The sequence below is a fragment of the Sturnira hondurensis genome, unplaced genomic scaffold (genome assembly GCF_014824575.4).
Source record: "Sturnira hondurensis isolate 20B ecotype Veracruz unplaced genomic scaffold, ASM1482457v3 Scaffold0013190, whole genome shotgun sequence".
NCBI classification, from domain to species: Eukaryota; Metazoa; Chordata; class Mammalia; order Chiroptera; family Phyllostomidae; genus Sturnira; species Sturnira hondurensis.
Window position 1 is genome coordinate 2,695,500 of NW_028085821.1, and position 23,783 is coordinate 2,719,282.

Genomic DNA, 23,783 nt, shown 5'->3' on the forward strand with positions numbered 1-23,783 from the left:
GGACCTTAACTAACAGGTGAGGTCTGTGTTTGAAAGGCATAGGCAGTCATTTTTTCCCATTGTGCAATAAGGATTTTCAACACTCCTGAGCAGTGGGTCTGCATCCTGTCCGTTAAGGCCCACACCCTGGCTCCTCACTCCTTAATCCCGTGCTGAACAGTGTCTGCTACTGGGAGCCTGGCTGGGCGCTTCCTGAGCTGTCACCAGGTGTCCACTGTTCTCGCGAAATCACTGCCAAAGTCAGTCGTCCCTCCTTCTCTGTTCCTCTGCCGTGTTTATCGCGTTTATCGCTGTTGCCCCCTCCCATCTTGTAAAAATTCTCTCTGACAGCACACGTCTGAATCTCACTTGGTGTTTTCTGACCACTCTTTTGTCATTCTTGGGTGCTTCTCCTGCCCACTGTTAAAAATAAACATTCTTTGACTCTCTTATCTTCACTAGAAAAAGCTTACACGGAGCTTTCCTAATTCACCGTGTGGCATGAGACAACCCACAACCCTCTCTGCGCTCCGTCTGTCCCTGAGAAAGGGAAGTGGGTGGGTGATGATCCGAAGCGTCCCTCGGAGCGCTGCGGTCCTACCTCGGAGCGCTGCGGTCCTACGCTAGTCTGTCCTCCTTCATTCCTGTATTCTTCTGTCAGTGCACGGCTTCAGAGAGCCAGCGCAGGTCTGGGGTGCAGCTCAGACTACCAGGAAATCATCACTCCCAGTGTGGGAAGGAACCTTAAACATCGCCTAGTCTGGAACTTTCATTCTGCACCAGGAAACCTGGTCCACACTGGGTAGGTACTCTATTACCTCACAGCAGATGATGGCGATGATAAGGGAGTTTCCCGGGCTCTCTCCGGCTGCAAAATCGAAGCTCATGCGTCTTCCAAACCTGGCTGAAATACAAAATAGTATCAGGGCAAAATGTGATATAGAAGGTATGAATTGATGTAGATCATTTTAGAGCCATTTTTCCCCTTTAAAAGAATAAATTTTATGTCCTGTCCAGAGAGCTGTTAGTTAGAGCGTCATCCTGGTACACCAAGGTTGTGGGTTCAATTCCTGGTCAGGGCACACACAAGAATCAACCAATGAATGATAAATAAGCAAAACAACAACTTGATGTTTCTCTCCCTTGCTCTCCTTCTCTCTGAAATCAATCAATCAGTCAAATAAACTCTATACTAGAACTCCAAGAACTCTAGAGATATAGTTGCTATAGTGGGTGCTTTACACAAAGTAGAGCAATCTGATCACATAAAACATTGTAGATTTATGTTTTTAAACAGCCAAATAAAACAGAACATCAAGTCACAGAATACATATACTTACATTAATTCAAATGTCCAAAGCACGATACAGTACTATCTATTTAGTAGTTCACATAAATTAAGATTTACATACACACAAGCATGTAAACAAATATTAGTCTACTAGGACAAAGATTTAAGAAGTTACTTAGACATTTTGGTATTGACACCTACATATTTATGGCAACAAATAATGGTGACTTTAAACTTTCAATAAGATCTTTTGTCCAAGAATAGGGAATTTACAGAATGGAGAAGACAGTCACACAAATGTACCTTTATTGCACTCGTTACCTAATATCATACAGGACGTGACAGTACCCAGTACCTTTCATCAGTGAAGTCTGCTTACTCTGAATTTAGCTGTATTATTCCCAAATCTACTTTTATTTTGTGCTTCATAAAGTATGGCTGTTTGGAAGAGGACACTAAAACTTTTCTTTAAAATAAGTCACCGTTGATCCTAGTAAGTTAGTAAAGCCTCTTTTTCAAGAACAATAATACACAAAGTTTATTTTTTCTTTCAAGAATCCTGAATGAAAGGACGATGTCAGTCCAATCACCTCCAGGGCAGCTCTGAAGGGATCAAAGGGGCTAGAAGACTAAGACAGCATTATCTAGAACCTAAAGTTTGGGAAACAATGCCATCTCTCTGGGGCACAGTGAGGAACCAAAGTGCTTTACCAGATTCCTGTCAACCACGATTCCTATCAACCATTTTTTTTAAAGACCATATGGTTGTATTTCAAAAAGCAGACATAATTTCAGGCCTGCTATTTATTTTGCAGACCACACACAAAGTTCAAGATGGAGAGATTAATTTACTACAGGGTACAAGTGTAGGCACAACATTAAGTGGGTGCCACAAAGGGAGTGTCTGAAAACACTGAGTTGACTGAATCCGAGTCGGATTTCACCCGGGGGGACTTCAAGATGCCCTCGGCTATAGCCGTTTCACCGGGGAAGAGCCTGACTTTCCCGTTCTGCCCCGCCGCGGTGTCCTTCAGGGGCTCCAAAAACACCACTCTTTTCCCTGCAGCTGCCTTCCGTTCCTCGGCGGGGACCTCCCCAGCCAGGCCAGGACTGAGAATAGACGAGTGGGCATTGCTTTGGTTCAGCATACTTTTCTGTCTCTTGGCTTTACACCTGCAGGGACACGGCGTCAGATAGAGGTACAATAGTACCAAAACAATACTGGCCACACAGGCTGCAAGCGTGGTAAAAGCAGTGTTAAATGCCTCGTGGGCATGGGATCTGTTTACGGTGAAATTGCTCACGTTTACTGTGACGAGCACAGTTTCGTTTAACAGGCGCTGCCTGTTCATTGCGATACAGGAATACACTCCGGCATCCTCAAAACGAGGGCTTTCTATAACCAGGCTTCCATTGTGAAACACGTGAAAGTTTTCCACCTCTTCGTCCGGCTCTAGCAGTCTGTTATCGGGACGCACCCACATGAAATCCGTATTTGAACTACCAGTCTTGCCGTCACAGGGAACTATCAGCCTTTCTCCAACTTGAGCCTCATGGATAAGGCCAAGGGCACGGAAGGAGCCATTGACGATGCTGTCCGAGCAATTCATAAAGCTCTCCTGGAGCAGCAGCACCTGTCGGGAATGCCCAGAGTCAGACCACACGCGGCACGTATAATCATTCTTAAAATCCATCACGGAGCTAAAGTGCCTCCGATACCAAAAGATCAGCAATGAGTAAAGGGAACAGTCACAGGTAAACGGGTTTCCATGAAGGTAGATGCCTCTCAGCTGCTTTCCTGGCACCAAATTTATATGTTGCATTGGCAGGAAGGGGATCCGGTTATAAGAAACATCTAGAAACATCAGTTCTGCCAGTTTGAACCTCCCGACATACAAATCCATGGGGAACTTGGTGAGAAAGTTTCCACTTAAGTAGAGCTTCTGCAGCTGGGAAAGTCCTCCGAATGCTGAAGGATCAAGGTAGGAGATGAGATTGTTGTACAGCAGGAGCACTTCCAGACCCTTCAGCTCCTGGAACACTGCACTTTTCACAGTCTTCAGCTTATTGGAGGATAAGTCAAGACACTTCAAATTTGGAGTTGCGGAAAAACTGCCCATGGAAATGCTGGTGATGTTGTTATGGCGAATAATGAGGGTGTTCAGCTTTCCAAACGACACTGGAATCCACTCCGAATCCAGAAGCCCAATTCTGTTATAACTCAGATCCAGTCTCTTAATCAGTCTGAAAAGGTTCCCAGGCACCTTGGACAGGTTTTTGTTGGTGCAGCTGACAACGTCGGTGGCACAGATGCAAGCAGTGGGGCACCCCCCGGAGGCGCCGGGGCCCACGGCCGCGGTGACCGCCAGCAGGCACAGCAGTCCCCTGCAGCCGGGCCTCACAACTCCAGGACGGCTGGGCAGCGAGCGTAAACGCAAAGACATTATGGTCGCCTCTCTCAGGCTCTTCCAGGCGTCTCCGCCACCAGCTCAGCCTCCCACCAGGGAATCTGGTACACAATCAGTATTTAAAGAGAGATTAAAAAAAAAAAAGCAAAGTTAATTACCACCAATTAACCCTTGAGAGTCGCATCTTTCTTTCTAGTAACTTTGGAAATGGAGGTTTAATTTCACACTGGGGAGCCTCCGTTGCTTTTTTACTGTTAAGTGCAATTTTTCCTGGGTTACTCCCGCTGACGGGCATTTACAGCCACACAATCTATAAATACAACCGTCTCAACATCAGGAATACAATATTTTTTTAGGTGCATCCTGCTTTTTTTTTCAACTCCCTCCAACAGACGCATAAATACACAAACGCATGCTATAAACAATTCAGCGGAAATACTTAGCCAGCCACCCCTCCAGAACTCCACTCACAGGGCTGCGAAGCCTCGGCACGGACTCGGGACAGACTGCCGACCGGGATGCCTTCCGAAGGTCTGCGCGTCTGTCTGTCTGTCACTCTCGCATCTCCCGAGTTCCTTTCCCTCTTGCTCCCGGCGGGCGGCAGCCTCTCGCTGGCTCTCAACTTTGGGAGTTTTAAGGAGCCGCAGCGGCAGCAGCAACCCCGGGCGCAGCAAACGTCTCCGCCGGCTCCGGTGAGTTCTCCCGGGCTCTGGTCATTGCCCAGGGAAGGTACCGTCTCGGCGCTCTGGCCGTCTGGAGCCCGCGCGCCGGGAGCCCAGGTCCAGGAGCCCGGTCCGAGGGGCGGGGGCGCCGGCAGCCGAAGGGACCGGGCCCCGCCTCTCCGCGCTCTGGAGGCTGCTGGGCGTTGGGTTCCCGCGCGCCGCCACCCGGGCTTTATCCCCGCGCGCTGCGGGTCGGGTGCGGAGCGGGAGGGCTGGGCCCGCCCCTGAGCACCCTCCCCCCCCCCACCCCTGCGGGAACCAGCTCCGAGGCCGAGGGCAGGGGCGGGTGGGACGAGTGGAGCGGGGCACCGCGGCGCGGGAAGGGGCGACAGCACAGCCAATGGGAGCGGCAGCCGACGCCCACCCCGAGGTCCCGCAGCCGCCCTCCCTCGGGCCTGCTCGGGCGTCGGAGAGCAAGCGCGAGGGTGAGCGCGCCTGGCAGGGGTCTCCCTAGTGGGGACGTGCTCACCCACTCCCGCCAACTGCGTCCATTTGTTTAATCCAGAACCCGGTGAAGGTGGGGCGTCGGAAGATTAAGGGGGACACACCCAGCCCGAGAGGGAGAGGTCGCACCCTGGGAGAGGCTGGTTAGTCGCGGCTGTCAGGCCAGCTGCACCCCCGACCGCTTGTCTTCCTTTGGGGCCAGGGCCAGGCAGGTTTCCAAGGCGCTAAGTGCAGTGGGTTTAAAGGTTTACAAAATAAACACTGAAGCAGCCTTCCGTCTCCGCCCATTTTTGGGGAGGGGGGGCAGGGAGAGCGGGCACGGTCCCCGAGGTGCAGCGGGGATCTCTGCGGGGGGTGGAACTGGGACGGCGCAGTAGGGACACCTCCGACCTGCCTGGAAAAGTTCTCTCTCTCTTCTCACTCGGGAGGGGCATCAGGGTGGTGGCCAGTTCTCAAAGCAGGAGCAGCGGAAAGAAGGTCTGGAGTCGACCTCGTGGCTGGAATACAAAGATAAGGGCATTAAGCTTTAAAAAACATCCGGCTCTCGCTGGGCTCGGACTGATCCCAGAGCCTCTGCTCCGAGAGTCCTCGTCCCTTCCGGAGATGCAGGGGGCCTGGGCCGCGGGATTGGAGCGGCCCGGTGCAAGCCGCGGCAGACCAAAAGAAAAAGTAGACATAGGAGGTGGAAGGCGTGGGGTTGATGAACGTTTAGATTAAAAATCCATTCCTGTGTAATTCAAGGTGGTGTTTAACGATGGGATTTGACTGCGCCAAATGGTCCATTTGCCTATTTTATCCGGATTAAAAAATAAATAAATTACTGTCCTGACAAGAGATACTAAACAAATCGAAAGAGATGGGAAGACTGCAAAGGGGACCAACTGATCAAACAATTGTGAGCAGGACATATAACTTGTCATATTACTTAATGTAGACTAAAAGATGATGGGGACCATCAACCCCCCCCCCCGACACACACACACGCGCGCACACACACACAGGCACTTAAGCAAACTGCATTTAAGGCGAATGGATCCCTAACANCCCCCCCCCCCCCCACACACACACACACACGCGCGCGCGCACACACACACAGGCACTTAAGCAAACTGCATTTAAGGCGAATCGATCCCTAACACTGTCCGTGAACGGATTCCCGCGGGAGCCCCGATCTCCAAGGCTATATTTTAAAGGAAATTGTGTGCACTATTAACTTAGCCTGTTTGTGTAATTAATCTGGAACAGCACTGGTAAATCAAGGTTTTTCAGGTGAGAACAGCTTGGTTCAAATGAGTTTCAGTTTCATGAAAAGTTGAATGTTACCCTAAAAGGATTTCCAACAGCCTGAGATACTTCCTCCCTGGGGGCTCCCAGGGGCAAAGCAGAGACTGAGGTTTTCGTAAACTCAGGCAACACGTCCTGGGGGTCTCAAAAAACTGGGTCTCTAAGCTTCGTTTTTTACAGTTAGAATGGTTAACAGAGAAATAGAATTAAAGAGTTTTACTCAGAGGAATACTTTTAAAATGACTAATAAATTTTTGCAGTGTTTTACCAAGGAAAATTCTATTCAAAGGAAACCCTGAAGGTGGACGAAAGAAAGGCTTCTATTTAATACAAAAATATAGTCTCAGGAGAATAAGTGACTTTCAAAATGGAAACAGGTTCTGCTACTATAGCTGCCGGCACATCACAGAAATATCATGCAGAGATTATGCAGTATAAATAAACTAGATACACTCAGAATCCACAGGCAACTCTATTTCCGTATTTGAATACCTGATTTTTGGACTCTGCACATTGTCAAGGAGAAGGAGCTGTGAAAGGGGTGGGTTCACCAAGCTTGGAAAAGAGAAAGCACAGAATTAACCTTAGTAATGGTGTAAGGCATCACTGTATTTTTGTGGAGGGCAATTTTTTGTCTTTCTAGCATCCCTTCACCTTTAGGTGGCCCACTGTCAACTAGAAGGCGAATTCCAAAAGGGCAGAAATGTTGTCTTACTCACTCCTCTTTTCTAAGCTCCTGCAACCCTGCTTGACAATTGCTTGGCATTCAAAACTTTTGATGAATGAACTTATAAACGAAGAACGCATTCAGGGCTTACCCCACCTGAGTCTGCTGGTCGCCATCCTGCCTGATGCTCGCCAAATGTTTGTGTGAACACCAGTGGGGACAGGGAAGAGAGGAGCCCCGCCAACGTTATTTGAGTCCTATACCCTGCAGTCCTGGAGGTCACTGCACTTGAGACTTCCTTTTTAATTACATTCTCCACCCCCTCCCTTTGTTTGGCTTCCATGTAAGTAGGCACTGGGCCATATGATGTGCCAGAGACTGAGCTCTGTGTTTTACGTGCATTATTCCATTCACTGCTCACCATAACCCTGTGACATTGTATAATCCTATCACCCAGATGGCAACCGTGTTCCAAATTATTTGAAATGGAATGAGACTAATTTAGTCTGAGGTTCCATTTGAAGGACTTGGATTAAACAGAAGAAGGACATCTCTGACAGGGTGGTTCCAGCCTGGAATGGATTGCCCAGACAGATGGTTGAGTTGTCTTCTCAGGAGTTTGAAATAGGACAGATAGATATTCCTCTGGCCTTTCCCACATGGCACAATCTATTGATATTTTTTCAAAGATTGTACTAATTTTTAGAGAGAAGGGAAGAGCAAGAGAAAGGGAGAGAAACACTGAGCAAAAAAGAGAGAGAATCATTGATCGGTGGCCTCTCCTACACGCCCTGTCCATGGACAGAACTCACAGCCCAGGCCTGTGACCTGAGCAGGAATCGAAGTGGGAGACTCTCATTTTGGGGGACCGTGACTAACCGACTGAGCCACATGGGTCAGGACAATCTCTTGATATTTTTGACTATTCAGGAATGACTCCAACACACAGTAGAAAGTGGGTTGACATCTGACATGATTCTGAGTCTAGGGTGCAGAGTTTGGAAGTAATGCCTACCTGGGGGCAGGGTATTTGAGTAGATGAAATCTCTGGTGTTCTTCTGGCTCTGTGATTTCCAGAATTTCTTAGGTTGCGATCAAAATGTGAAGAAGTTAGAGATCTGAGACAAGAAATGGTTGCATCACTAGCTTGATAGTTTGGAGTCACTTTTACTGCTAATGAGCATTTTAATAGCACTTTATGTCCTGTGAAGGGTCTCATATGCCTTATCTCACGTGATTATAGCCTGTGCCTGTCACCAGGGATAGCTGGGACACCAGCAGATGCTGAATGTTGCCTCCTTTTTAACCTGGGGGGCACATTGGAGTTCTTCAGAGGCAGGGCTCACTGGGGCCTCTGGCTCTGCAGGAGACTGACTGCTCCCTAGAGCTCTCTGTCCAGGTGTCCTCGCCCTGGCCTGGCGCTCTTGGCAGGGTTTTTACAATGTGACAGGAGCCTTGGCCCACAGGAAACACACACCTTTGCCCCCTCTGCTCCTGCAAAAGCCCCTTCTTCTTTTGGCCCGCTTCAGGTGATTTATTAAGTTGCCCAAGATTTGTGGCAGAACCATCTCTTGCCCGGTAGTGTGTTTCTCACTGTACAGAGATGAGCTCCAGCCCCTGTGCCCTCTGAACTCCAGGACGCACGTGGCTTCATTCTTTGGAAGCTCCCTAGACTAGAAATGGAAGGGATGGGGGTGGGGGGTGGGGATGGGGTAGAGGTCTTCATTGATAGGCTGTTTTTCAAAAACATTTACTCCAATAAATTCAATAAAAATGAAAAATAAATAAATAATAAAACGAAGCATTTAGTTGAGATAAAATACACCATTCGATCATTTAAAAAATACTATTCAGTGATTTTAACGTACTCACCTTATTGTGCAGTAATTCTAATTCCAGAACCATTGTATCATCCCCCGAAGAAGCCTTGACTCATTAAGCAGACATTCCCACCCACCACTCCCGCCCCTGGCGACCACGAACCTCCTTTCTTCCACTGTGGATCTGCCTGTTCTGGACATTTCACATAAATGGAATCGTAGAGCGCGTGGCCTCCGTGCTGGCTCCGTTCACTTGGCATGACATTTTCAAGGTCTGGATGGGGTTCTCTGGCTATGGGTTGTACATGGTCAAGATCATCCCTTTGAAAGTCCCGCATATTTGGTTTAGGTACACTTGACCTTAGAATGTGGGGCATCTGCCCTGTCATAGTTAGTCTTGGCCCAAAGTCCCATTTACCCAGAGTCTTCAATTCTGAGACCATTAAACCCCTGTGTGGTTACAGAAACCCAGCAGCTTTATGAGTTGAGGAGATCTAAGTTCTAGTCTTGGTAAAAAAAAAAAAATGCTTTAACTTTAACCTCTCCATAAACCCCAAGAAACAATTAAGAATATAACAGTTAACCATGTCCTAAGTTCCCTTCAACGTCAAAACGTTCATCTGATTGCCTGGTGACCATGGGCCCCGGGAGCGCACAGTACTAGAGCACAGGCACCAGCATTCGGGGCTGGTACTACCCGCAGTCAGGGCCGGGTTTCATTCCTCAGCTGGTCGGATGGCGCTGCCCTGGGCGATCCGGCTCCTCCTCCTCCTGGGAATGGTGTCGGTCCCACTGCAGCTTCCGGAAGAGTGGCTTGGGGCAAGTTGTCTACAGCTGAGTTATCACTCTATAGTATAGTACGGTATAGTATCCGCTATATCTCTCTAATTGAGATATCTCCTAAATATTTGATTATGATGGAGTAGTACACATTCATTGCAGCATTATTTCTAACTGAAAAATATGTCACACATTTAATGTGCCACAGGGATGTGGGTGAATAAATTAGTGTACATCCATCTGGTGTCATACTACATTGTCATTGAAAATAACGTGTCAGAGAAATATCTAGTAACAGAGATAAAAGTTACAAATGGCCACTATTTCAACTGTTGTAAAAGGAAATATACCAAGGTCTGTCCAAAAAAGTTCAGGCATTATTAATATAATGAGAATGGTTTGTGTGACATCAGTGTAACCTGACAGCCAAGGAGAGGGGACTGGAATGCTCATGTGTAAACAATGACAACTTCACTGTACTAGTCAGTGGGGGTGGTAGATGCTGTTGAGTGAGCATGTGTGTGTGCTGTGTGGCCACCACATTCAAAATGACTGAGTGAATAGAGCAACGAATCTGCATCAGATTTTGCAAAAATTTTGTGTTAAACTTGAACATCCTTCCACAGAAACTATTTGGATGATTCAGAAGGCCACAGCTATGGGCAACTGGTGATTGGCAGCTTCATCATGAGAAAGTACCCACTCATGCATCACGTCTCATGCAGTTTGGGATGAAACATCAAATCACTCGGGTGACTCAGCCCCACTACAGCCCAGATTTGGTGCCCTGCAACTTCTGGCTTTTTCCAAAACTAAAATCACCTTTGAAAGGGAAGAGATTTCAGACCATCAATGAGATTTAGGAAAATACAACAGGGCAGCTGGTGGCAACTGGGAGAACTGTGTGAGGTCCCAAGGTACCTACTTTGAAGGGGACTGAAGTGTCATTGTCCTGTGTACAATGTTTCTTGTGTCTTGTATCTCCTTCAATAAATGTCTCTGTTTTTCGTATTACATGGCTGCATACCTTCTAGACAGACCTCATTATAAATATGCATAGAAGATCATCTGAAAGAGTACATACCTACATCGTAACAGAACTTAAAAATTTTTCTTCTCTTTGTTTATCTGTATTTTCTATTTCCTACAATACTTTTGTGGTAAGAAAAAGCACGTGAGAACTTACAGTTGTTTAAAGTGACCTATGATTCAGTCACATGCAACACTGTTTCGGCTTTAGTGTGATTCCCACTCACTATTCAGCAGCTGTAGTTTCAGAGGGCGAAAGCCTCTTCTCGCTTCCCAGGCAGGAAGTAGCTCTGGTTTCCCCTGATCTGAGGAGCGGTGATTGCTGTTCCCTCTTTGCAATAGTCATTTGTTTGGCAAATATTTACTGAACACATACTGTGTGCTGGGCACTGTTCTTTAGTCTGAGAATCGTAGGTGCACACAGCGCTACGCTGGCCGCACAAGTCTGGCTAGTGGCCAGTTGTCCACATTCCCAGGCTTGGAACTCAGCGTCCTGGGTTGGGATCCCCTCCCAGCCTCTTCGAACTCTCTCCCACAACACAGCGTTAGACGAACCCCTGTAGCACTGTCCCCTGCCCCACACCCCCATTCGTTGTTCAATGAGAGACAAAAATTTTTAAAAAACGGAAGGCCTTTTTTTTCTAACCTTAAAAATCCTGTGTTCACTGTAGGAAAATTGGGAGATACAGAACAAAATGTAAAGAACCAGACAATGCCATTCATCTTACAGATAACACACATTTTTCTCTGCTCAAAGAATAAATTTGTGGCAGTCAGGAACCCGAGACATTTGCAAAAGGATGATTTTCTCTTTGTCATAATTATGTAATGAGAGAAACAAGCAGACCTTTTCTGTCTTAAATGCCCTGAAATCCTCAGCCACCAGAATGAAATAAGCAGAGGAAAATTTGCTTTATAAAATCCAGCTTGTCAAAGCCATGCCTCTAACATTACAGTCACTTCTTGAGATTTTGGTCATAAATGGTAAGCACTCTAATTTCACTTTTCTCATCATTAGCCTGAGGGGAGCCTCTAATTGAATTCCTAAATGCTATTATATCTCTAAAAACTGAGGCTAATTTTATCTTCTGATAAATACAGATACTATTTAACAAAACCAGCTTAGAGAACTATATGCAGCATTCAGACTCCCACTTTAAGTCCTTAAAAATAATATGCTTTTCTGTAACAGCCATTAATTTAAAATAACTTTGTAAAGGTGGTATCTGGTTATTCAAAGGAATATCTGATTTGAAGCCATCATTAATTACTAGCCACCGTTAACATGAAATAAAATACAATTGAAAGAAAAAGTAACATCCCAAGGGTATGCCAGCACCGTTGCAAATACTTACTCAGTTATTTTCAGCAAATGCAAATCCTTCTGTAGTAGACGTTCCATGTGTAATTGGCTCTGCAGCTCTGACCTTTCTTCCAGTTTGTGACAGTGAAAAGAAACATCACATTCAGGTAGGGGAGGCAGAGGACCTCTGCACAGATCCAGGAAGGTGGACTTGGAAATGAGACCCAACATTTATTGCATTCTCACTACATACCAGCCTTCTTATTTAATTCTTTTTTTTAAAGATTTTATTTACTTTTAGAGACGGGGAAAGGAAGGAGAAAGAGAGGAAGAGAAATGAGATGTGCGAGAGAAACAGCAATCGGTTGCTTCTCTCACGTCCCCAGCCGGGAACATGGCCAGCAACCCAAGCATGTGCCTTGACTGGGAATTGAACCAGCAACCTTTCGGTCCACAGGCCAGAGCTCAATCCACTGAGCCACATCAGCCAGGGCATCATTTAATTCCTACAAGGGTTCAAAGAGATGGCCATTAACAACCCCGTTCTTCTAATGAGGGTGCTGGGGCTTAGTTGTTTTCTTTAACTTGCCCAAGATTAGAGGTAGAACCAGATCTCTTACGGAAGTGTGTCTCACTCTGATTTCATACCAAATGATTAGCTCTAATGCTCCCCATTAGAGAGAAGTAGGGTCAGCCATAACTTAAATTCCATTCAGCAAATACTGTTAGTCCTGGCCACACTCCCAGAGCCGTGATGGGGTTGCTCTCCCTTAGGAATCTGTAGTCTCATTTGAAATAATTATAGGATATATAACCAAGAACCAAAATATTTGCAACAGAAAATATACCTTGGGTATTTAAAAATTCCAACACAAGCAGACGCTCAGATCACACTCATTTCTTGTTGACCATGTATCTAATTCAACAAAGTGAATTGTTGCAAATAAAAAAAATATCCTGGGAGAAACCGTTTGAATGGTCAGGGATGAAATTAAGTCTCAGAATTAAGTAACAATGATATGAACGCTCTGGCTCATTTTATCCATTGCACTCACAATAAAGAACTGTACGGAAAAAAAAGAACTGTGAAAAAAGAAAGTCGTATTTCTTTCATGGCACATACGAGGTATCTGAAACATCCTCTAATTGTATGCCAAGTGGCAATGTATTTTTTTTAAAAAAGCATTGAATAAATAATCAAATCTTTGGGTCCTGGTGCCAGAACCTTCATTTATTAACTGTATGTATGATTTTGGGTAAGTGGCCCGGTCTTTCAGATTATCAGCTTCCCCATGTGTAAAATGGAGACGCAGGCACACACAGTTTCATTTCGCCGTGCTAGCTGAGATGACCGCGTGGAAAGTGCTCGGGGAACTAGAAAGCTGTAAAAGAGTATGACAGTGAGGCCCCATTGTGTGCTATTCATCTTTATTGCCCTGTGCCTTGGACTTGATCTTACACAGCACAGATGTTTAACAAATGTTTGTTGAACCTAATGGAACTGAAGCTCGGTTTATGTACAGAATAAACAGAGCTGGAGAAGTGTCTCCACCGTGTTTGTACTAATTATGTGGCTCCCCCGAGCCCCGTTGTACCATGGTACAGCAGGTCCTCCATCCTCGTTTGGAGGGCCTGCTGTTGCCTTGGTCCTGCCTGGCTCTCCATGGTGCTCTCTCAGCTGCCGTGGGCTGGAGTGAGACACCAGTCTCCACGCCCGGGCTTCTCAGCACCTCTCCTTCAAGCTGGCAAGTTGTGGAGAACATCCTGGGTAGAGACCTTTAGTTAGGGGTGATGGTTAACAAGCTCAGTATACCCTGGACAGTACCCGAAAGGGGTTTGAAACACAGGGAAAGGCAAAATAAATTAATAATGATGATAACACCAACAACTCTCCAGAGAGCAGATTTGACATGCTGCCATTCGCTTCTCGCATTGCGAAAAAATGCCTGGTAGGAAGCGGAGGAAGGTTTCTTTGGAAGCCGTTGTGCAGGCGAGGGCAGGCCCCCAGCTCTAACCAAGTTGCACTAGGATGAACCTGCTCATGGCCATTTTTCTCTGTCCAGAAACAGCAGGATGATGGCAAGAAAATGTGCTGCTGTGGAGAGTTGTCCACATTCATCTCAAAGCAGAATTTTTCATGGACTCCATCGTATTTATTAAAACTATTGGACATCTAAATTCTTGTTTTCTAGATTCCCTTTGCTGGGAAGGCACTGACCCTCTTAGTTCTGTTTCCACTGCAGAATACGCGTTGACCCAGTAAGTAGTATCAAAACGTGTTCGTCTGTGTGTAGGCGATGTCTGGGGTAAAACTCAGTGGTGGGCTGTCCAGAAAGGGTCACCTTGAAAACATCAACGCCGCCCAGCTCAGCAGGCCCAGAATCTTGCTGGTTTTGGTGTCCCAGAGTTAGCTCAATACATGCAGAATGATTTCTAATATAAACCTAAAGATTACGTACTTATCAATTTAAAGCAAAAGTCAAGTGGATCGGAACTTGCCGTGAGCCTAGTCGTATTCTCTGCCTATCAGAAAGCTTTGGGCAGCCGAGTGTACGATCAGAAATGTTTGGTGAGTGCGAAATACTAGGGAAGGGTGCACAGGTTGCTTAGTTGAATGTTTAGTGGCATCAAGCATGACAAACCCATTGTCACGAAAGAGGCTGGTTGGATGTGGCCCTGTCGTCTCTAGGTAGAAGCTACCAAGCCGTTATTCCGCGAGATTTTAAATTGTGCAAGACACACAGTAACATCATGATTCTGCCTCAACTAGAAAATTACTCTATTAAAGGCCATGTCTCCCTCCTCCTTCACCAGCGGCATAGGGGAAATGCGAAGGCAGAACAGCATTACAAATAAGGTAGAATCGCGGTCATGCCGAAGAGAGGCAGACAGACAGAGAGCACAGGACTCCTACTGGAGAGAGACATCAGGGAGCTGCAGAGCCACCTGGAGAGAAAAGCCAGTCCTGAGAAGCAGGCGTTTTGTAGAACCTCTATAAAGCACAATGACAAATGTGTGTATGGGAAGGAAACTGAGCCCTGGCCAGTTGGTTGGAGTGCTGTCTCATGCACCAAAATGTTATGGGTTCGATTCCTGGACGGGGCACATACCTCAGTTGCAAGTTCAGTCCCCCTTTGGGACACGTACAGGAGGCAACCAATCAATGTTTCTTTCTCAGTCTCTCCCTCTCTGTCTCTGTCAAACCAACATACATATCCTCAGGTGAGGATTTTTTTAAAAAAATTTTTAAAGAAAGTAGACTGAATAGTTACATAAGCAGAAATTGAGTTCTGTCCAGGCATTCTGATTAAAAAATATTCCAGCAGAGACAGTTACAAGACAGAAATCATATAATAAAAGAGGATGAGCCGAGAAAGGGCCATGTCACCCAGAGGGAGGAACAGGACACCTGCCAGCACTTTGAAGGCCTGCGTGCCCTTCCAGTCTCTCGCCCCCTGTGGTAACCGCCCTCCTGACTCCAGCGGCACAGATCAGTCCCGCCTGTACTTACACTTTCGGGAAAGACAGTGGATACTCTTTGTGTCGGCTCCTATTGCTCAGCTTTGTGTTTGAGAGAGTCATCTGTGTTTTTGTGTGTCGTTGCAGATCATTCTCACTGCTATATAGTGTTCCCCCAGGTGACTAAATAAGTCACAGTTTAGCCATTTTACTGTTGATGAGCATGTGGATAGTTTCCGATTTGTGTCTATTACAAGTGCTATTGCCAAGGAACGTTCTGATACATGTCTTTTGAAGAAGAACACATTACACATTTCCACTGGGAATGTAGCTAGGTGCGTATTTGCTGGGTCACAGTTTATACACACATTCAACATCAGTAATAACTGCCCATTTTCCACAGTGGTCATATCAATTTATTCTCCTATAAGAGAATTTCTGTTCCTCCATGTCCTTGTCAGCACCTAATGTTTTCCATCTTTTCTCTTAAGAATTTTGGTGGAGCCCTGGCTGGTGTAGCTCAGTGGATTGAGCATGGGCTGAAGGAACCAAAGGGTCACCAGTTCAATTCCCAGTCAGGGCACATGTCTGGCTTGCAGGCCAGATCCCCAGTAGGGGGTGCATGAGAGGCAACCACACATTGATATCTCTCTCTCTTTCTCCCTGCCTTACCTTCTCTCAAGAAATAAATAAATAAAATATTTTTAAAAATAAAAATTAAAAAAAGACAATTTTGGTAGATAGGGAGTGGTAGTCCATGGTGCTTCTAATTTACATTTTAATGACTATAGTAGCCACCCCACCCCACCCCCATCCACGGTTTTGCTTTTAGAAGGGTCAGTCACCTGCTATCAACCAGGGTCAGAAAATATTAAATGAAAAAATTCCAGAAAGGATTCATCAATTCTAAATCATCTGCCATTCTGAGTAGCGTGATGAAGTCTTGTGTTGTCGGCTCCATCCCACCCCTCTCGACTCATCTCTTTGTCAGGCTCCTGGCCTCCTCCTCGCTCAGCAGCCGTCTGTGCGATCACTTCCTGTGCCCTGGTGTTTGCGTTCAGGTAGCCCTGGTTTTACATCATGTGGGCCCTTGCATTCAAGCATAGAGATGCGTGCCAAAGGGAAGCCGTAAAGTGTTGTCTTACAGCGAAAAGTTGAAAGTTCTAGACTTAATAGGAAGGAAAAAAGTATGTACTGAGGTTGTAATTATGTAAGTTCTGCGGTAAGAAGTCTTCTCTCTGAAACCATCAAGAAGGAAAAAACTTCTTGCTGGTTTTGTTGTGGCACCTTGACCTGCAGAAGTTACAGCCCCAGCGCGTGATAAGTGCTTAACTAAAATGGGAAGGTGCTACATTTGTGGGTGGGAGACATAAACGGAAAATGTGTATGTGTTATGAATGTGTATGGGGTGGGAGACCAGTACCGTCCATGGTTTCAGGTGTTCGCTGGGGGTCTTGCAACGTGTCCCCCGCAGGTACGGGAGGACTATTGTAATAAACTGGGGCAGTTTTTCATGTTTATTGGCTGTTTACATATCCTCTTTTAGGAATCTTCTGCCCATTTTGCTGTTGACCTGTCTTTTCTTTCTTTTATATTCAAATTTGTTTTTTATCATACATTATGTATGAATACACACATAATATATATGATATATATCACTTAGTAAGTTATATAATATCTAATCACTGGGTTATATACTTGAAACATACAATATTGCATGCCAACTGTAATTGAAAAATAAAAAATAATTTAAAAAATATATGCAATATTTTATTCCACCCTGTGGTTGCCTTTTTACTCACTTTTGGTGAACAGAAGTTCTTAGTTTTAATATAGTCAAGTTTATCACATTTTCCTTTTATGGTTTTTGTTTCATATTTATTTTTAAAAAGCACCGCTCACTCCAAGGGCGTAACAATGTTTTCCTGTGAAAGCTTTATTGTTTTACCGGTCAATTTGCATCTCCAGTCCATTTTGCTACAGTCTGATGTTTGTGTCCCGCCCCTCCCCATTCATATGTTGAAATAGCATCTTCTAAGGTGAGGGCAGCAGGACCCGGAGCTTTGGGGAGAGATTCCTTGTCCCCGTCTACCATGTGAGGACACAGCAGGGAGCAGTCCCTCCCCAGACACCAACAGTTATGGGTTTTTTTGTTATAGCAGCCCTAATAGACTGAGACACATTTGGAATTGATATTTGTGTGTAATGTGAGGCTAAAGTCAATGTGGATATCCAGTTTGTTCCATGTGGATGTCCAATTGATTCAGCACAACTTATTAAAAAGACCACCCTTTTCCTTCCTGTGCTGCGCATTTTTGTCACAAGTCATGTGATCATATTTGTGTGGGTCTATTCGTTGCACAGTCATCTGTCCTCGCACCAGTGCCACACAGTTTTTGTTTACCACGTTTTACAACAATAGTTCCTGATACCTCACAGTGTTAGGTCTTACATATTGGTTCTTCTTCAAGGATGCCTTTGCTATTCTTGGCCTTTTGCATTTTCATATACACTTGAAAATTGACTGTACATTTCTGTAAAAAAAAACAACTGTGGCTTGGATTTTGATTGAAAATTCAGAAAAGTATATATTAATTTGGAGAAAACTTACCTCTTTACAACATTGAGTCATCCAACCCATAATGATGTGTATACTTTCATTTATTGGTTCTTTTTTATTTTTGTTGAATAATATTGTGTAATTCTCAGTAGATCTTGCACATTTTGATTAGATTTACTTCTAGGTGTTTGAGTTTGTGGATGCTCTTTAAAATGTTTTGTTTTCCATTTGACTATAGACGTTATACACAGATATAGTCAATTCAGGCTGCTGTAGCCAAGTACCATAAAGTGGTTGGCTGATAGACAACACGAAGTTGTATCGCACGGTTCTGGAGTCCGGGAAGCCCAAGCTCAGGTTTGGCAGAAGTGGTATCTGACCAGTACCCTCTTTCTCATTCATAGGCAGGGGCTTTTACAAGAGCAGTGATTCCATTCGTGAGAGCTCCACCCTCAGGAACCAATCATCGCCCGAATGCCCCCTTTCCTGCTACCATAACTTTGGAGGGTGGGTTTCAGATAGGAGGTTTGGACAGTACACAATCATGCAATCTCTGTAAACAGTATGTTGACGTTATACTCAGTGCCCTTCTTACATTCTCTTATTCATGCTGAGAATTTGCCTATAGATTCTTTAGAAATCTGTGTGCACCATCTTCTTGTCTAGAAATGACAGTTTTATTTCTTTCCTTTCAATCTGCATACCCTCTATTTCTTTTTCTTGCCTTTTTGCACTGGCTAGACCTGCAGTTACAGTGTTGGATCGGAGTGGTTACCCAGGCCATTCTTGATTCAGTCCCCGTATGATGGGGATGTTTTCAGTATTCTACCATTGAGAATGATGTCTGCTCTAAGTAAATTCTTTTATCACATTAAGGAAGTTCTATTTTTAGTTGGCTAAAGGTTTTTATCACAAATGAATGTTGAATTAATTGAATACTATTTCTGCATTTGAGATGATCATGTGATTTTTTTCTTTGAATGTGATAAACAGAGTTTATGATTTTTCAATATCAAGCCACACTTGCACACCCAGACTAAACTGCTCTGTTTACTGTATCACTGAATTTGACTTCCTAAATATTTTTGTTAAGAACTTTTTAATAAGATTCATGAGAAAGGTGAGTTTCCATTTTTTTTTCTCAGAATGCTTGTCAGATTTTTAAAGTCAAGTTTATGCTGCTTTTATTTCTTAAAATGTCTGGAAATCTCTGCTTCTATTTCTATCTTATTGAAGAATTATACAAGACATTCCTTAAATGTTTGAAAGAATTCATTGATAAGTTATCTGGGCCTGGATTTTTCTTGGAGGAAAGATTTTTAAATAATAGATTCAAATTTTTCATACCTACAGAACTATTAATATTTTCTTTCTTCTTCTGCCAGCTTTAGTAAGTTGCATTTTTCAAAAAATTTGTGTGTTTCATCCAAATTGCAAATGTATCTATATAATATTGTTTTTAGAATACTTTTTATTGTGCAGTCAATAGTCCTCTCTTCTATTGTTGTTGCTCGTCTATGGTTCTTCTATTTTTTTTTAAATCAGTCTTGTTAGGGTTTTATCAATTTTGTTAAATCCTTTTAAAGACAATTTGGGGGGCTTACTGATTTTCTCTATTATATGTTCAGTTTTTTATTTTCTTGATTTCAGCTTTTATCTTTATCATTTATTTCTTTGGGATTTAATTACTGTTCTTTTTCTACCTTTTTGAAATCAATATTAATCATTGATTTTTAGACTTTTTCATTTTAATATATGCAGTTAAGGCTATGCATTTCCTTTTAAGCAATATTTTAGGTTTCTTCCCATAAGCTTTGAAATGTATTTTTTAATTATTCAGTCTAAAATATGTTCTACTTTCTGGGTTTTTTCTTTGTCTCATGGATTATTTAGAGTGTATTGTTTAATTTTTAGGTAGTTAGGCTAGGCAGTAGCTATCCTAGAGATCACAACATATATTCCTATGTTTGCTATTGAGCTCTAGTTTAATTCCAGGGTGGTCAGAGAAGATATTCTGAATGATTTCAATATTTTGAAATTGTTGAGACTTTCTTTATATTACAATATATTGGTTTTAATAAATATGCCATGAAATGAATGTGAGTTGGTCATTAGCAGCTGCAATTTTACATGCACTGCAATTAGATCAGGCCTGTTCATTGTGCTGTTAATATTTTCTATGTCCTTCCTGATTTTTAAGAAATTTTTAATTTGTTTTACCAACTATTCAGAACAATGTGTTAATGATTCCCACTGTGATTGTTGACTTTGTACTTTTCCTTTTTGTTCTATCCGTTTCTCATTTGGTTTACTTTGCAGCAATGCCATTGGGTGCACAGAGATTTAGGATTGTACTACCTTCTTGGACGATCCCACTTACAATTATGAACTCTCACTCTTCCCTCTAATACAAATTCTGGCCTTAAAGTCACATTGCCTGATATTGGTAGTCACACAAGCTTTTTGTTGCTGGTAGTATTTGCATGGTCTATTTGTCTTTCACATTAAACATTTCTTTGACATCATAGTTAAAGCGTATAATTGGGTTTGTTTTCATCTACTCTGACAACCATGGTCTTTTACTTCACATTTAGTTCACTGTATTCAGTGTAATTACTCACACAATTGAGGTTCCAGCTACCAACTCATTTTTTCTATTAGGCTCTTCTTTCTTATGTTCCTTTTTCCTATCTTCCTTTTCCTCCTTTTTTTTCCCTCATTTAGATTATTGAAATTTTATTATGTAATATTTTACCTAACAATTTATATATTATATATTAGTTTCTTATTCTAACAGCAGATATCCTAGAGATCACAACATATATCCTTGACTTATTATAAAATTATACAAATTATTATTTTTACCACTTTTCTGGTATTCTTAGACCCTTAAGTCTTTGATACTGTTTAATGCTTGTGAATTTTGTGTTGTGTTTGCTTTGCATTTCAGTTCTACATAGTTTTTATACTACAAAGGACATTACAATTATTGTTTTGTACAGTCAGTAATAATTTATAAATATCTATATATTTATCCTTTTCAATGTTTTTTTCCTTCCTTTATTTTCTTAGGAAATAAACTGCAATACAGCCACTACTTAAGTTAAGTGTACTAGTTTAAATATATTTGAGATGAAATTTTGTTTAAACAATCACCAAAAATAGATTGTAAGTTTGAGTAACATAACTCTGGTATCTCAGGCAATACTGACTTTTCAATAAAGTTCTGAATTTACTCAGTCAAATTCAAACACTCACTGAATGGTATTTTGCAGTTTTCAGAGAGCACTGACATTCAGCCCTGGGTTGATCCCATTAATAACGTGATGGGCAAGCCAGAAAGACAAAGCGGAGGTGGGGGTGGGGGGGATAAGAGGAAAGGGATTTTCCCTCAGTTATACACCGTGTCTTGAACTTGAGTCCCTCGAGCCTGGTTCAATCCTCTGAGTCTCTGTACAACTAAAAATACCTAAAATAACTTGTGCCTGTAAAGATAAATGTGCCTATAGAACATACATCCCTCAAAATACAGTTTAATTCCAACTTCTTACACGATCTCCCTCTTCCTGCTTCTTATAGCTCCTTATTCCTAGGTTTTTAAAAATCAAAGCACACGTGAAAATCTGCCTGTGGCACACGTGGAAGTCTCCTCACAACTGGGAAGCCAGGTATCTGTGGGGGAGGGAAAGTGAGGCTGACAATATAATGTTTATTTTTGTCTTTCTGCTTAGTTTTCCCTTCCAGGCACTGGACTGAACTTAAGGTTTCAGAGCCAGAAATTATGACTGTTTATGTATCTAAAGTTATTAATACTCTGCTCATAGAAATTTTTAGGTACAATTGATTCCAGGATTATTTTGGGTGCTTCTCACTGATGGAATCTGGATTGTAGTCAGGGGAAAGCTAACAAACACATACCATAGAGAAACATTAATGATAGAAACGTTTGGTGTGCATCAGGCTGTTCTGTTCATGGAGCGTAAGGCAGACTGGGTGCTTGCTGAGGGTAACTGAGTAAACGAATAGCTTATCTCCTCAGTTTACCCAAAGTACTGACACAAAGCAAGATAGTGTTTGGAGCATGGATAAAAATTGGGTTTTCTGGTTCTCCGTCCTTCTTCTCCCCCTACGACAAATTTAACAGGAAGGAGACTGCTGCTCCAATGATGCTGTGGCCGAGAGTGTCAGCCGGGAGCGCCCTGCCCCTCTCCAAGGAAGGCTTGACCACCGCCACACTGTGCGTGGTTTGGGGTTGTAGTTGACACACTTGTTGTCTCTGAGAGTTCCTGCTGTTCCGTCTCTGCTATAGAGGACAGACTTAGGTAGCCCTGACCCCAGCGCATATCCACTTCACCCCACTCTGAATAGACCAGGAGCGAGTATACTCAGGGGCAGCAGAATCTCTCTCGAGAATTTGAGCCACCTTACAGAAACTACAGTCAGTGGTTATGGACCACCACTGAGAGTTCACATCCAGTGGGGGCTGAGGTGGGCCTCAGAGCACACCAAAGTCAAGTACAACCAAAGTTACTTGAGAACAAAATTAGAACTAATCGGAAGAAGGCAAGTCTACAGAGAAAAGAAATAAGAAATGCTTTAAAAGGCAAGGAGAAGAGTCAAAAGAGAGAGTCAAAAAATGAAAGAAAAGATCAGAGTCCAACCGACTTGAGTTTCTGACTATTTCTCAGCTTCCGCCGCTGTGATGTCCATCTGGACTGTTTCCTGCTTCTGGACCTGGAAGACTGCTGGCTTTATCTTCACAGTTAACTCCTCTTTGTAATTTGAGTTAACTCCAGCGAGATTTGATTCCTAGCAACCAACAAACAATCCCTTTCCTAATGGGTTTCCCTTCTCTCAGGCACGCACTGCTTCTGTGGGGCCCTCCCTCTCCTGTGAGGAAGGAAAGTGATCTGAAACCTGGCACACTGGCAAATACTTGCTTTGCTGACTTTTCCAGGAACGTTTTAGGAAAGCACTGCAGTCAGAAGGCAACATTAGATACTAAGTAATAAGAAGTCATGATACCATTTTAGGAGGCGTCTTCCCAGAGTACCTCCTCTGATCTCCATAGCTGGCCACTTATTCTGCCTCAAAGGGATACTTACCGTTACAGATGAACATTTCCCTGCCCCCCCCCACACCACACACGTACCGTATCACCTCTTCTATCAAACTGTAAGTGCCCTGGAAACAGGGCTTATGTCTCCTCCATCTTTGCATACTTAGCACCTTAGTACAATGTCTAACAACTATAGCGTTCATTTGAATGATACATGGTATATATGTAGTTTGAGCAAATATTCTTTCTCTACCTGTCATGAATTTTTTGAGGATGTCAGAGCCCGATATTCAGGTATCCCACTTTCAGAAACCCTCTTTTTCCCTTTACCATTCCTCTAGGCTTCCCTGTGTCCTTGGTCTTCTGTGAGCTCTGCGTTATTAGCCTTTACTTAGCCCAGGAAAAGCAGACTTAGTGCTGGCCCAGCCACAATCACAAAGTCATAATGAAAGCAGGCAGTGCAGGCCATTGAAAGGAATTTTCTGAGCCAAGAACACAACCTCTCCTTCCATCTGGCCACTCCCAACATCAGCCCACAAGTTCACAGGCTCACGTCCATTACGTGTCAGCCGTAAACCTGACTTTTCGAGGAAGACTCGGCAGGCACACCGCACATTTGCATCGACACAGGTGTGCGTACATAAACCCAGTGACTCCAGAGTGCAGTGTTCAGCAATTTCCTTAGAAAAGAGGCCAGTCTCACAGATTTGATCTAAGGCCAGTGAGGGACTATTAAACTAATATAAACTCTCAAGTAGAGGACTATTCATAAACACTGTTTTAGAAAAATTATCTTCGTGCATAAATGACTGCTTTTTCTGAGAGACAACCATTAACAATTTATTTTCCTTTCCTGTGTCATTAAAAGCCAGAGTAATATTCAGAACTCTCAAAAATCACATATGGAAATAAAAGAAAATTGCGTTTTGAGTATGTTTGGTTCTCTAGCACTTTATGCATTTGTCTTTTCTGGTGTAA

The 23,783-nt window shown here is 43.6% G+C and overlaps 2 protein-coding genes across 8 annotated transcripts in view; one reads left to right on the forward strand and one right to left on the reverse strand.

Annotated features, from left to right (window-relative positions):
- Nucleotides 1–1,178: 1,178 nt before the first annotated feature.
- Nucleotides 1,179–3,730, reverse strand: AMIGO2 (adhesion molecule with Ig like domain 2). Its single transcript, XM_037061102.1, has one exon. The coding sequence runs from the start codon at nt 3,712–3,714 to the stop codon at nt 2,149–2,151; it is 1,566 nt and encodes a 521-aa protein (XP_036916997.1). The 5' UTR covers nt 3,715–3,730; the 3' UTR covers nt 1,179–2,148.
- A 564-nt stretch (nt 3,731–4,294) lies between these two features.
- PCED1B (PC-esterase domain containing 1B) overlaps nt 4,295–23,783 on the forward strand; it is a 123,664-nt gene continuing 104,175 nt past the window's right edge. For all 7 annotated transcript variants that reach the window (XR_005068667.1, XR_005068668.1, XM_037061110.1 and 4 more), the window contains exon 1: nt 4,295–4,370. The gene's annotated coding sequence lies outside the window, so the exon portion shown is untranslated. The remainder of the gene's footprint in view (nt 4,371–23,783) is intronic.

Coding starts and splice junctions, on each gene's coding strand:
- AMIGO2 (XM_037061102.1), bottom strand. CDS start 3,714: ATGTCTTTGCGTTTACGCTCGCTGCCCAGCCGTCCTGGAGTTGTGAGG.